This window comes from Camelus dromedarius, chromosome 7, assembly GCF_036321535.1.
Source record: "Camelus dromedarius isolate mCamDro1 chromosome 7, mCamDro1.pat, whole genome shotgun sequence".
NCBI classification, from domain to species: Eukaryota; Metazoa; Chordata; class Mammalia; order Artiodactyla; family Camelidae; genus Camelus; species Camelus dromedarius.
Genome location: NC_087442.1, coordinates 79,587,887 through 79,601,857, shown reverse-complemented (window position 1 = coordinate 79,601,857; position 13,971 = coordinate 79,587,887). Strand labels below are relative to the sequence as shown.

The 13,971-nt window shown below is 38.9% G+C and overlaps 1 protein-coding gene across 2 annotated transcripts in view; it reads left to right on the top strand.

The window, feature by feature from the left end:
- Window positions 1-13,971, top strand: part of VPS41 (VPS41 subunit of HOPS complex) — a 178,132-nt gene that overhangs the window by 81,242 nt on the left and 82,919 nt on the right. For both annotated transcript variants that reach the window (XM_031454650.2, XM_064487712.1), the window contains exons 6-7: window positions 3,241-3,303; window positions 5,057-5,122. In XM_031454650.2, coding sequence (XP_031310510.1) covers window positions 3,241-3,303; window positions 5,057-5,122 — 129 coding nt within the window. The remainder of the gene's footprint in view (window positions 1-3,240; window positions 3,304-5,056; window positions 5,123-13,971) is intronic.

The window sequence follows — 13,971 nt, the reverse complement described above, 5'->3', positions numbered from 1 at the left end:
GTATGACCATTTTAACAATATTGATTCTTCTAATCCAAGAGCATGGAATATCTTTCCATTTTTTAAAGTCTTCTTTAATTTCCTTAATCAGTGTTTTATAGTTTTCCATGTATAAGTCTCACCTCCTTACTTAGATTTATTCCTAGGTATTTTATTACTTTGGGTGCTGTTTTAAAGGGGATTGTTTCTTTACTTTCTTTTTCTGTTGATTCATCATTAGTGTAAAGAAATGCAATGATTTTTGAACCTGCTATCGTGCTGAATCGATCAGCTCTAGTAGTTTTTGTGTGGACCTTTTAGGGTTTTTTATATCTAGTATCATGTCGTCTGTGTATAGTGACACTTTTACCTCTTCTTTTCCAATTTGGATCCGTTTTATTTCTCTCTCTTGCCTGATTGCTGTGGCTAGGACTTCCAAGACTGTGTTGAATAGGAGTAGTGACAGTGGGCAGCCTTGTCTTGTCCCAGATTTTAGTGGGAAGCTTTTGAGTTTTTCACCGTTGAGTACTATGCTGGCTGTAGGTTTGTCATTTATGATGTTGAGATATGATTCCTCTATACCCACTTTGGTGAGAGATTTTTATCATAAATGGGTGTTGAATTTTATCAAATGCTTTTTCTCCATCTATTGAGATGATCATGTGGTTTTTGTCCTTTCTCTTGTTGATGAGATGTATTACATTGATTGATTTGCGTAAGTTGAACCACCCTTGGGTCCCTGGGATGAACTCCACTTGAGCATGATGTATAATCTTTTTTATGTGCTTTTGGATTCTATTTGCTAATATTTTGGTAAGGATTTTTGCACCTATGTTCATCAGTGATACTGGTCTTTAATTCTCTTTTTTGGTGGTGTCTTTGCCTGGTTTTGGTATCAGGGTGATGGTGGCTTCATAGAATGAGTTTCGGAGTACTCCCTCCTTTTCAATCTTCTGGAAGAGTTTGAGAAGGACTGGTATGAGTTCTTCTTCGTATGTTTGGTAGAATTCCCTGGTGAAGCCGTCCGGTCCTGGACTTTTATTTGTAGGGAGATTTTTGTTGGTATTTCAATTTCATTTCTAGTGATCGGTTTGTTCAAGTGGTTAGTTTCTTCTTGGTTCAGTCTTGGTGGACAGTATGTTTCCAGAAACTTGTCCATCTCTTCTAGGTTATCCATTTTGGTTCCATATAGTTTTTCATAATATTCTTGTATGATCAAATGCAGTGATTTTCTTTTGAGCTTTTCAGCCACCATTTTATAAGAAATTCAGCGCATCCTATGCTTATACATTTATGTAAAAGCCGTGACGTGCTGCCCTCTGACTGATGAGAAGCAAGGTGGTAGTGGGACCTGCGTGTATTTGCTGTGTCAAGAATGCATTCTAACAGACTACCTCGGGGTCAGTCAGATTCCCTCTGTCTTACGTTGTACAACGTGCTGTTCTTGGAACCCAAACAACATACTTGGCACAAGGGTATAAAAACAGCAGTCACAAAATGAACGGAAAATGTTCTAAGGATTTTATATTTTAATGCGAGAATTTATCCCCCCAAATTATATCATCACATGAGTCAATTTTCCTCCCTGAACTTGCACAAATGAACCACTCACAACTTACTAAGATGAAAACAAGAAGAAATCAAAAGCCTAGGTAGTTTTATATCTATCTATCTATCTATCTATCTATCTATCTATCTATCTATCTATTTAACATTTTTTATTGATTTATAATCATTTTACAATGTTGTGTCAAATTCCAGTGTAGAGCACAATTTTTCAGTTATACATGAGCATATATATATTCATTGTCACATTTTTTTTTCTGTGAGCTACCATAAGATCTCGTGTATATTTCCCTGTGCTATACAGTATAATCTTGTTTATCTATTCTACAATTTTGAAATTGTAGTTTTATATCTATTTAAAAAATTAAATTTGTAATGAAAAACTTTCTCACATAGAGCCATTAGACCCAGATGGCTTCACTAGTGAATTCTTACCAAATTTAAAGAAAAATTCATACCACTCTTCTAAAGACTAGAAGAGTGAACACATCCCAAGTGTTGGGAAATAGTTCTAAGTGCCCGTAATAGCTAGTTCCAAGCGTTTGAGAGCTCCTGAAATTCTTATGATGTGCTGGCGTGAGTGTAAATTGATGAGAACCACTTGGTGATATAGTTTGGCTGTCTATTAAATGTGAACAGGTGCATAAGCCACGACTCAACGATTCCATTCCCATTTATATACCCTTCATAAATGGGTATATAAGTGCATCAAAAGATTTGTAAGGAGTGTTCATTGCAGCATTATTTATAATAGCCCCAATCTGGAAACAGCCCAGATGATCAGTGGAAGATGGCTTCGTAAATTGCGGTGTATTCATACATTGAAATACTATACAACAGCGGCAGAGAAACAGCTACTGCTGTACGTAACAGCTTGGATAAACATCAGAAAGAAAATGTTGAGTGAAAGAAGCCAGTGAAATAGTTTATGATCCTATTTATATAAAAATCCAAACATCAGCACCATTTCTCTATGTGGTACATTTCAGAGGAGCAGTTCATCTGTGGGAGGATACTGCAGAGCTTCCTGGGTTCTGTTTCTTGATCTGGGTGCTGGTTGCACTGATACGTTCATATCATAAACATTTGTCAAGCTCTAAATTTATGATACGTACTTTTTATGCACATTATTCAATTGTATATGCGTTATTATTTAATTTAAAAAGTAAATCACTCAGAAAAAAGATTAGGGGTTAAACAACTATAAGGGTGGCCCTGATAAGTGGAAACTGAAATCTTACATTTATGCGTTCTTAAGAGATTCAAGATAAAATTGTAAATGAAGTGAAATTCACCTAATCTCTTGCCATTTTTATCTGCATCGTCGATTTATGTATGAATGACTCAAAAAAGAAGCTCCTTTTTCCTTCAGAGAAAGGAAAAAAAATTCCTTTACCTCTGGGAGGTTCATAAAAGAGTGTTAATAACCTACTCATTATCTATTTCATTTTTAAAAGTTGGCATCCATTTAATAAAACAAATTTGTGGTGTGCAAAGGGAATTTATCTATGAGATGCTTATAAAACTTAATTGCAGTGGCATAGTCTCACCCTGATAGAATTGTTTTCATTGGCTGTTTAATAGAGATTACAGGGGCCTTAGATGACTAAATATTCTATTTTTTACTGATAGTATGACTCAGCAGCCTTCTTTGATACTGTCATGGTGAACTGACAGGCTCCGTTTACTTTTTAGGTGCAGGTGTTTGGACTGTATTCTGGAGAAGAATTTCACGAGACTTTTGACTGTCCCATTAAAGTAAGTATTCAGGAAGCTTTAATTTTTCTAAGGATTTTCTCAACAAAGGCAGTATGAATCAGAATGCTTTGAACACTACCAGTCTTGCATAAGTTACCAATGATGAAATTATATCAGTAAGCGTCTATTCAACCCTTACAATGTACCAGGTGCTGTTTGATGCTGTGAAGGACAGAATGTATGTTTTGGGACTGACCTCAGCCCGTCCAAAGGATGGACCTTTTGTTGTAGTGGGTGAGGGGATACACACACACACACACACACACACACACACACACACACATACACACATGCGTGCATGCACACAATCTGTGATTAAAGATCCAAAGAGGTAAAAAAGAAAAAATATTAAGGAGTCTAAAGCTGAGAGAAGTTACTTCCAGCTGTTCTTGTAGTGATGGCTTCATACATGGAGTGATGTGTGATTGGACTTTAATAAATGGACAGGGCAGCCGGAGAAAGCTGACTTTCCATGTGGAAGAACAGTATAATATAAACGGAGAGGGTAGAAAGTTCAGGCTGTGTTCAGGAAGTGGCAAATGGTCTAGTGTAGACGGTGCATGAAATACTGACTTGGCAGGAGAGCGGTACAGGCAGACTGAGACTGGCTTTATATTCAGGCTGAGGAACTTGGACTCCGTCTGGTAGATAAGGAGAAATTATTGACTGTTTAAGAGCAAAGAAGTGACATCAACTGAGCTAAGCTTAAGGAAAATTAACGTGGCAACTCTGCACAGTACAGATTGGAAGGCTGATAGACACAAGGCAGGAGGACCAGTTTTAGGTGACAGTAACGGTAGTTACAGTGGCTGTTAGAGTTGTTAAAGGAAGAGGTCATTCTTTTTTTTTTTTCCCCACATGTTTATTCAGGCATTTATTGATCAACAGGTAAAGGAGAGACAGGATCTAATGCGTGTTTTCCAAAGCCAACCGTGCCAGAATGGAGGGGGATTTAAGCAGGAGAGTGACTGGGGACAGGAGACAGTTTAGAAGGCTAATCAGTAGTCTAGGCACAGCGTCGTCACAGGAGCTCAATAAAAAAAGGGCCGTAGTGAGGATTCAGCAGGGAGTGGAAGAAATGAATTGGAAAAGCCTCTAGAAGGTCGGCTTAATAAGCCTCCGTGATGGATTGGCTGCGGAGGGGGAAAGTAGAGGAGCTGATGGTAAATCCAGGTTCTTGCTTTGGCAGTGGTGTGTGGGGATGCCACCAACTGCAATGAGGGATGGTTTTAGTGAGGACGTTGGTCTAGAGTCTGGACGACCAGAGCACATCTGGTGTAAATGTCATGGAGGCTTTTGTCTGAGTGCATGTGGAGCTCAGAATGGAGACTGGCCCTAAAAACACAAGCCTAATAACCACAGTTGAGTAAGGCACCCAGACAAGGAGATAGTCGGGTTCTTTCTCAGGGTTTCTTCTGCGAAATGTATTCAGCTACAAACATTTGGGACATCTTGCTGCCTTGATTGAACTCGCTTGCTGTCTCTAAAGAGAAGTGCCCACTCAGAGGGTCCCCCTCAGTCAGAAATTAGAACTATTCACGCTCATGTTTTAGCCTTGCCCTGGCTTCGTAGAAGAAATCTTTTCACACCAGAACAAAAGTCATCCTCAGTCGGTGCAAAATATTACCTGAAATAGATTACTTCCTACCAAGATACTAATTTTTAGATGACACTGCCTGATGCATACAAAGGGCTTTCATTTTGTGCTGTAGCGGTGACCCCTAAACCAAGTCCGGTCCTTGTCCCCTTGCAGATCATCGCTGTACACCCGCATTTCTTGAGATCCAGCTGCAAGCAGTTTGTGACCGGAGGGAAGAAGGTAGGGGCTGTGTGTCTGCTGTCACCGCTGGCCTTTGAGGGGGTTCAGTTTGCTCTTTAATTTATCTTTAATATTCTTAATCTCTGACTACTTATTAGCAGAAAATTTGAGAAAGCCAAAAGTCACAATGTAGTGAAATTATAAGACCATCATCTCTTGAGGGAGATGTGGCCTCAGTGCTTCTCCCTGCCATTCCTTTGGAATAGACGTAGGGCAGGAGAAACAGAGATGTGACCCAAACTGTCACCTAGTGCTTGGAAATGCTGTCCCTGCCACAAAAAAGAGGTAGTATTTAAAAATAACAAAAGAGTGATTAAGCTAGCATTTTTTTTCTCCTTGTGGAAAATCTCTTGCAGGCCTTGATAAAGGTTTAGAACAATTACGGCTTTTTTTCTTTTTTTTTTAACTGACATGTTCCCATCATATTTTATGATCTTAGTGCTATTTAAAAAATAAAAGGTAAAATAATCCTTTTGTACATTGACATGTTTGGAGATACAGTAAATTCTTTTTTTGTTTGTTTGTTCTTCGCTTTTGTTAATGGAGTTACTGGGGATTGAACCCACGACCTCGTGCATGCCAAGCACATGCTCTTACCAGTGAGCTGCACCCCCCCCCCCAGTAAATTCCAAAAGGAAAGAATCTTTCTTTTTATAGAATGAGTTAAATTTTTTTCTATTTTTATTAACCAGTGTTTTTTTGTTGTTGTTGTTTTCCTTTCTTTTAAATCTATCTATCTATCTATCATCCATCCATCCATCCTTCCATCCTTTTAACCAGTGATTTTTTAAAACCATTTTTACAACAAAACACCACCACTGTACTGGAACTCTGAAGATATTTCTCATTCAGTTTAGGGCTCAGCGAACAGGAGGCTGTATCTATGGTTATTTCTATAGCCGGGCATTGCTGTGGAGTGGCTACTTTGAGGCCCAGCTACCAAATAGTTTCGTATGTTTTGTTGTAGCTCTGTGTCATTTTCCCTTGATCTGCTGCTTCTGAGAATGATGGAACAGGAGAGCGCACTGGCCATTACCTCACCCAGCGTTTTTCAAGCACTGGTTTTAGCTCAGTGCAATGGTTGACTGGCAGGTCCTGTAGATCCCAATTCCACGCCACGGCACGAAGCCAAGACCGCCCCAGCTCTGGTTTCTGGTTGAGGGCCAGCTCCTTCCCGCCCTCGCTACAGCTCGCCATTATCTGTACAATCTAGCATCATTAGCCTCACGTACACATGTCTGTGGGATTAATCTGTGGGAATTACAGCTTCAAAGTAACATTCTCTATCTTAGACCTGCAGCTGATTGACTCCTGAAAAAAAATAGCTACTTTATTGTATTTGTCTTCAGGAAAGAGTAGCTTTAATATTCCTCTTGTTAAAGTATTTCTGTACTAAACAGTTTTCTAGTTAGGAAATTTTATGTGAGCTATAAGATAAGTTTACTTAGCATAATTTAAATCCATGCATTTTTATGTAAAAATCAGTGGGGATATATTAGAGTGCTGTCACTTTCTGTTTGTTTTTTAAGTAGCCTAAAACAACGAACTTTATTTATCTAACAGTTCCAAGAAATTAGAGAGTGGCTTTCCTGTATGAGTCTTGACTCAGGGTCTCTCATGAGACTTCAGTCTAGATTGTGGTCAGGACTGCACTCATCTGAAGGCTGGGCTAGGGTGGAGAATCTGATTCGTAGAAGTCTGCTGCCTTCTTAATACGAATTCATCATAAAATCTCAATAGTTTAAAATGTTGATAAATCACTTTGGTTAGAGCATTTTCATCATCTCAGAAATGAAACCCAGTACCTATTAGCAGTCACTCCCCTTTCCCCCTTCCCCTGCTTCCCAGCTCTAAGTAACCACTAATACGTTTCATTTCTCTATAAATTTGCCTATTCTGGCTACTTCTTATATGTTCTGGGTGTTTCATGTAAATAGAATCATACAATAAGTGCATGGCCTTTGTGTCTGGTTTCTTTCAGGAGTTTCCTGGATCCATCCGTGTTGTAGCATGTGTCAGGCCTTCATTCCTTCTTACGGCCTAAGTCTTTTTCATTGTATGGATGTATCATCTTTTACTTAGCCATTTATCAGCTGATGGGCATTTGGGTTGTTTCCACCTTTTGGTATTATGCATAATGCTGCCGTGAACATTCGTGTATAACTGTGCAGCCGTGATCGTTCATTCCTGTTGGGTGCAGAACTGTTGGATCATATAGTAACTGTGTTGAACACCTTGAAGAATTGTCAAACTGTTTTCCAAAGTGAGTGCGCCATTTTGCATTCTCACTAGCAATATGTGAGAGTTTGACACTCTCCGCATTCTCCCAAACACTCATTTTTGTCTGTCTTTTTGATTACAGCCATCTGCTGAGTGGGAAGTGGCATCTCGTTGTTTTGATTTGCATTTCCCTAATGACTAATGATGTTGAACATTTTTTCATGTGCTTATTGGCCATTTGCCTATCTTTGGAGAAATGTCTATTCAGACTCTTGGCCCCTTGTTTGATGGGGCTGTTTGTCGTTTTATTACACAATTGTAAAATTGTTTTATATACTCTGGTCTCTTATCAATTTGTGATTTGCAAATAATTTCTCCCAGCCTGTGACTTGACTTTTCGCTTTATTGATGGTGTCATTTGAAGTGCAAAAGTTTTTAATTTTGGTGAAGTGCCATTTTTTTCCTTTTTTTGACACTTACGCTTTTGGCAAATCCAAGGTCTTGAAGATTTATGCCTGTGTTTTATTCTGAGAGTTTTATAATTTTAACTCTTAAATTTAGCTCTAAAATCTACTTCAAGTTTGTGTATGGTGTAAGGTAGGGGTCTAAATTCATTCTTTCACATATGAATATCCAGTTGTTCCTGCACCATTTGATGAAGAGTCTGTTCCTGTGCCTGTTGTCTTGGCCCCTTTGTCAAAGATCAGTTAACCATGTGCAGCCACTATAAAAACTGAAAATAGAGTTGCCATATGATCCAGCAATCCCACTCCTGCGCGTATATCCGGAGAAAACTCTAATTCAAAAAGATACGCACACCCCAGTGTTCACAGCAGCAGTATTTCCAATAGCCAGGACATGGAAACAACCTAAATGTCCATCAATAGATGACTGGATAAAGAGGTTGTAATATATTTATACAATGGAATACTACTCAGCCATAAAAAAGAATAAAATAATGCCATTTGCAGGAACATAGATGGACCTAGAGACTGTCATACTAAGTGAAGTAAATCAGACAAAGACAAATAACATATTATATCATTTATATGTGGAACCTTAAAAAATGAGACACATGAACCTATTTACAAAACAGAACCAGACTCAGACATAGAAAGCAAACTTGTGGTTACCAAAGGGGAAGGGGGAGGCAGGAAGAATTAGGAGTTTGGGATTAGGGGATACACACTACTATATATAAAAATAGGTAAACAACAAGGACCTACTGTACAACACAGGGAACTACCTTCAATATCTTGTAATAACCTATAATGATAGAGAATGTATATATATGTATAACTGAATCACTGTGCCTACATCAGAAACTAACACAATATTATACTTCAAATTTTAAAAACTCTGTTAACCATAAATGCCAGGATTTGTCTCGGGACTTTCAATTGTGTTGATCTGTGTATCTGTCCCTGTACCAGTACCCCTTTTAGGTTTCAGAGCCATTAATTTCACTGCAGTTACTTCTGGGATGACAAACAAATTAACTCCTTTTACAGCATTTTGATGTTGAGTTCTTTCCCTTTCAAAAGCCCTTGTAATTTCTCCTACTTAAGTTAGAGATTTAAGAAACATTAGTATGTAAATGTGTCCTTTCTTCAGGGACTCTTAACGCACAAACTATTGACTGATTTCTCTGGATTCATTAAAGTTTATTGTGGAAATATGTATTTAACAAGTAGTAAAAAGTAGTGTTTATTCAATAAACTATAGTGACCTCTATGTATAGAGTTAAATAACTAGAGAGTTCCAAGATGTGCACGAGATTTCCAAAATGTGCACAGGCTTAGTGTGGTTTGCAGAAATTTCTAGAGAGATTTCTTCCTTCTGTATGTGCCTGTTTTTGACATTACTGTGTTTTGTTTGTTTTAAAATAGATTTATTTAGTTGAAAGTATTTCAGGAAATGTTTTTGTTTGTTTTGAGTTCATGTTGATTTCAGGTGACAGTAAGAAAGATACTATTGTGAAAATATTATTTTCATTTTTAAGGTGTTAGCAAATCTTTAGGAGCTTTTTTTTTTTTTTTGGAATAACCAAGTTATGGCATTTTTGTACCTTGCAAAAATGAGAAGAACAAATACTGCATTGGCCCAATCACAACTCAGATCATTCCAACTGCAATTTTCAACTCAGACCATCCACAAAGCAGAACAAATTTGAAGAGTCCAATATTTAGCAAATGGTGATAACCTTGCAATAATCATATATTGTAGATATCAAGACCTCTCTGTTTAGAGCAGATAGCAGATCATATGGGGGAAAAGAGCAAAGATAAATATCATGTAACTGAAAGGTTATGACCTTCTGCCTTTAAGAATTAATTTAATCTTCCCCCTCAAAAAAAGAAAAGAAAAAAACTGGAGCAAAGACTAGCCAGATGAAGGTGTAATACGGGAAAAAGGCATTCTTAACCCTTAAGAACGCTGATTTTCCCTAGACTGACAGCCAGATGCATTTTGGAGTTACATGCCACCTTCTGTAAACAATGGAACCAGCACAGCAACTACAAAAGCAAAATAGGAAAGACGGAAGTCCTACAAGGAGATATTCATGCTGTCATTTCATAAGGATATTTGACAGAAATGTCTAACTTAATATTTTACTTGATTTGATTTTATTAAAACTTTTGATTCCTGTAAAAAATACATCTTTTTTTCAAGTAATCAGAACACACCTTGCAGAATAGCCCTGCAGAACAGCAGGGGAGCGGAAAAAAACCAGCTGTAGTTGGACACTTTTGTTGATATTTCCTTTTTAAGGTTCAAGCTTCTTAGGACTCTGGAGGTAGCTCCTTACCCACGCGGGACTAGGAAGAGGAGGCTATGGTTCAGTCTGGCATAAACTTTTATTTTAGGTTTTCAAGGTAACCTCGCAGTAGTTGAATGCCATCGCTGGATTTATGGATTCTGCTGCTTGACACATGAGCATAAAAAGCCTATTCTAAATTCTGTTTTGTTTCCTTATGGAAAAGAAAAGAAAAGAAAAAGCACCTGTCTTAAGAGTACCAATGGAGAGAGCTTTCAAACACATGAATCGATGGATTTTGTTTGTTTGTTTTAAGTGTAACCTCCCCGTGTAGGAAGAATTCTAATGCCAGAGCATAGCAATGAGGTATCTGCTTTCGAAACAAGTCTGCCAAACAGATTGGCTCTGGATTTTTTTTTTTTATTTCTAAATTGCACAACTTTCTCTGTCAGCAGATAAACTTTAGCTCCCTACGACCTTTACCTTTGAACTCTGAAATGCACTTTATAATAACTAGTTCTCCTCCTCTGACAAATTATTAAATTGTCGCAATGCTGTTTGCCACGGAGTTCATTTTTATAAAGGAGGTAGTCAGCTGTTTGGCATTGTGGTGGGCGAGGAGGAGGGGCCCTGGCCGCGGAGAAAGGTTGCTTTGTAAGCGGGAAAGTGTCAGTCAGCAAACCACGAAAGGACCTGCGTGCATGAAATGAGGAAAAGCGCCTGACTGCTCAGGGCTGAAAGCTTTGTGGCAGATTCTACCTGAAGGACAAAGGCAGTAGTATCAACCAGTTTCTCAGTTTCCAGCGAACAACACGTTGCATTTTCTGACAGCCAGCCTCTTTTTGGAAGAGGATGCAATAAAGCAGCTTTTCTGGAATAATGCAAATCTTTTTAGAAGCCAGACAGCCCAGCGAGCCACTGTGACCACTAAACGTGAAATGGAGAGGTGCTTCCTCATGTGTTTATCTGCCGGTCAGATTGAAGCTGGGAGTTCTTGGGATCAAAAAGAATTTGACATCAGTTACCCGACACGTTCTGCTGCCCAGTGAATCTTCAGAGTGCTGTATTTCTGCAGGCACTCAGGTATTTGCTCTTAGGCATCTTTGTACATGCAAACTATTCTCACACGTTACTCCCCAGGCAACCACCAAATTTATGTCCTGGTGCTTGCCTGTAGGACCAGTGTAAATAAACACCCTCATTTCTTTGGGGCACTGTGTTATAAATTGTGGTTCCTTCCATCCCTAGAAATTCATCTCATGCTGTAAACATACCAAAATTGATTAAAACCCACCCACCAGTAAGAAGGAGAACACAATGTAACCTTTACAAATGTTTTTTACGTATTTAAAACCAAGTTGTAAAATGGATGTACTGTACAAGTTTATTTTGGTACAGTGGACTGAGCTGGTTGAAGCTAAAAACAGAAATCCAGGGCTTAAAACAGAAATCATTTTCAATCTCAACAATGGGTTTTCTTCGTCATCTTCAAGAGGAAGTTCATTTGTCTCAAACATTAATTGCCTTTTTGATGTCAATTTCTAGAGCTCCCAAAGGCCTTGAGATGGATGCATTTTCTATAGTCATCCCCCTTGTTTATCATTGCCATCCAAAACCTGTTGAGAATAGAAGCCTTTTTTTTTTTAATGAGTTCACCTAACTTTTCCCCGTGTAATAGTTCCACACTGTTTTCAACTTCCCCCTGAATTCTGAAGTGCATCATCTGTCTTCCTAGAGCAATCAAACCATCCTTTGCTTCTTGCTGAAAGTATCTTCCTGTGTGCGTTGAGAGCACTGTGATTGCTCTGAAGTATTTTGAATAGTTATTGCCTGTGCAGAAATCATTGTGTAGTTCAGAATGCTCATCCTGTATTCTTGTGGGGTTTAATACCAGTGGACTGTCATGGACACTGGGAAGCTCTTTCTCTCTCTCTCTCTCCTGCTTGATCGCTTGCTCGCTCTCTCTGTCTCAGATAAGGCTATATAAATAACTTTTAAGTTTTTCCCTTTCATTTTCTTCTTTTAAGATAAGGCTCTATATACAAGGGGGTCACACTTGCAGCAATTGTGAGTTGGTGTCACCAGTACAGACGAAATCATAGTCATTTCACGGGACTTTGTGGCTTGAATAGTGCTGCCTCTTGAACACAGCTTTGTAGGAGGGTCCACATCGGGTGCTGTGAACACGTAGTGTCTGATTTCAGGAACAGTGGGACGTTTCCAAAAGCAGATAGGTGGAATGCTGCCTGTGGAAAGTAGTTAGTCCATCAGACCATTCATCAGAATGGTGATTGGGTAGGAAAATGAGTATTCCAAGTCTTTTGAGAGGAAAAAAATTTGTATGTATGTATGTATCACCATGGGGTAATTTCGTAGTCCTTCGTCTTTAAGCATTTTGGGCTTCCCCTACCCCCCAGCCCATTGTTTGCTTCCCTTTCAGTTTTCTAATTCATTTTTAGCCAATGAACGTTGGCGTTGATGTTGGTAACAGCGCAAATTTGGACAAACTCGGTGTCTAACAGTAGTGACCTGGCTGTGTCAGTGCCCCGTGGCCCAAGATCACAAGGAACACACCCGTAGGGTAGGAGGAAGCAGGTGTGTTAGAAAGAAGATGTTCCAGGGTTTGAGCTGGCGAGAGGTGGTTTGGGAGGGTTTGAGGAAGCAGAACTTCGCTCTAGATCCGGCGCCATCAAGAAGCAAGAGCGATTCTACCACTGGGCATTTTAATAAATCATAACCAGAAGGAGGAAGGACCATATCAAGGCTGAAGACATCATCAGTAAAGAAGCAGCAGTCTCTCGTTTTAGCCAGGATGGGGTTGGGGCGGGGGGGTGGACATTTATGTGGCTTGGAGAAATGCTCACATTTTGTCCTGTGTTCCCGTATGATTATGGAGTGGTCCTGTTTCTGTCCTCCACCTCGTGGTCACGGGGCCTTGTCTGATGCTGGTGTCCTGGGAAATCGTTTGTATTCATGCAGAGAGCACCAAGGCCCAGCTCTGAGTGCCAGGCCAGCTCCTGCATGTCGGCTTTCTTCTTTCTCCATTATGACAAGTGCCCAACATTTGCTAGATGGCTTCTAATGAGGTATTTTATGAAAATAGATGTATAGTCTGAGTTCGGTTTTTGGGTAGAAATATAATAACGTATGATGTAGCAGTATTCATAGAAGGCTAGCTACCAAAATATTCGTAATATTAACGTTATGTTTTTAATAATATCTGGGCAGGATTATTAGTGTTCTTTCTGGCCTTCATTGGCTTTTATTTTCTGCTTTTTTTTATTTGGAAACATGCCTTACTTTTATAATAAGAAAAAGCAATAATAAAAGAATGTATAAAGTAATCTCAACTATGTTGGTTCTCTTTTCAACTTAGCATCACAAATCATACGAAATTCCCTACGTGATTAAAGTCTAATCTTAGCTCAGATATTCCTTACTGGTTCCATAATATTCTGTCCTGTGGGTCTGTTTAATTTTCTTAATCATTCTCATGTTATTGGAACGTGAGATTGTATCCGGTTTGGGGTTATCATAAATCATGCAGTGATGAAGCTAGAAATCTTTGGGCATGAACTTTTTGTCTGTGCTTCTGAATGTTTTCCTAGCACTGATTCCTAAGATTGGAATTACTGGGTCAAAGATTCTGATTCTTTTTTAGGCTTTTGATACATACTGCCAAGTAAAGCTGCATTCCACAAAACATAACCCGCGTACACCAGCTGTGTAGAGGACCTGTTTCACTGTATCTACCTGCCAATTTGATACATGTGGAAAGATATTCCATCTATTTTGTAACTTATTTGAATTGTTAGTGATTGGGAGCATTTTTAGTTACTAGTCACTTCCATCTCTTCGTTTGTGATTTCTC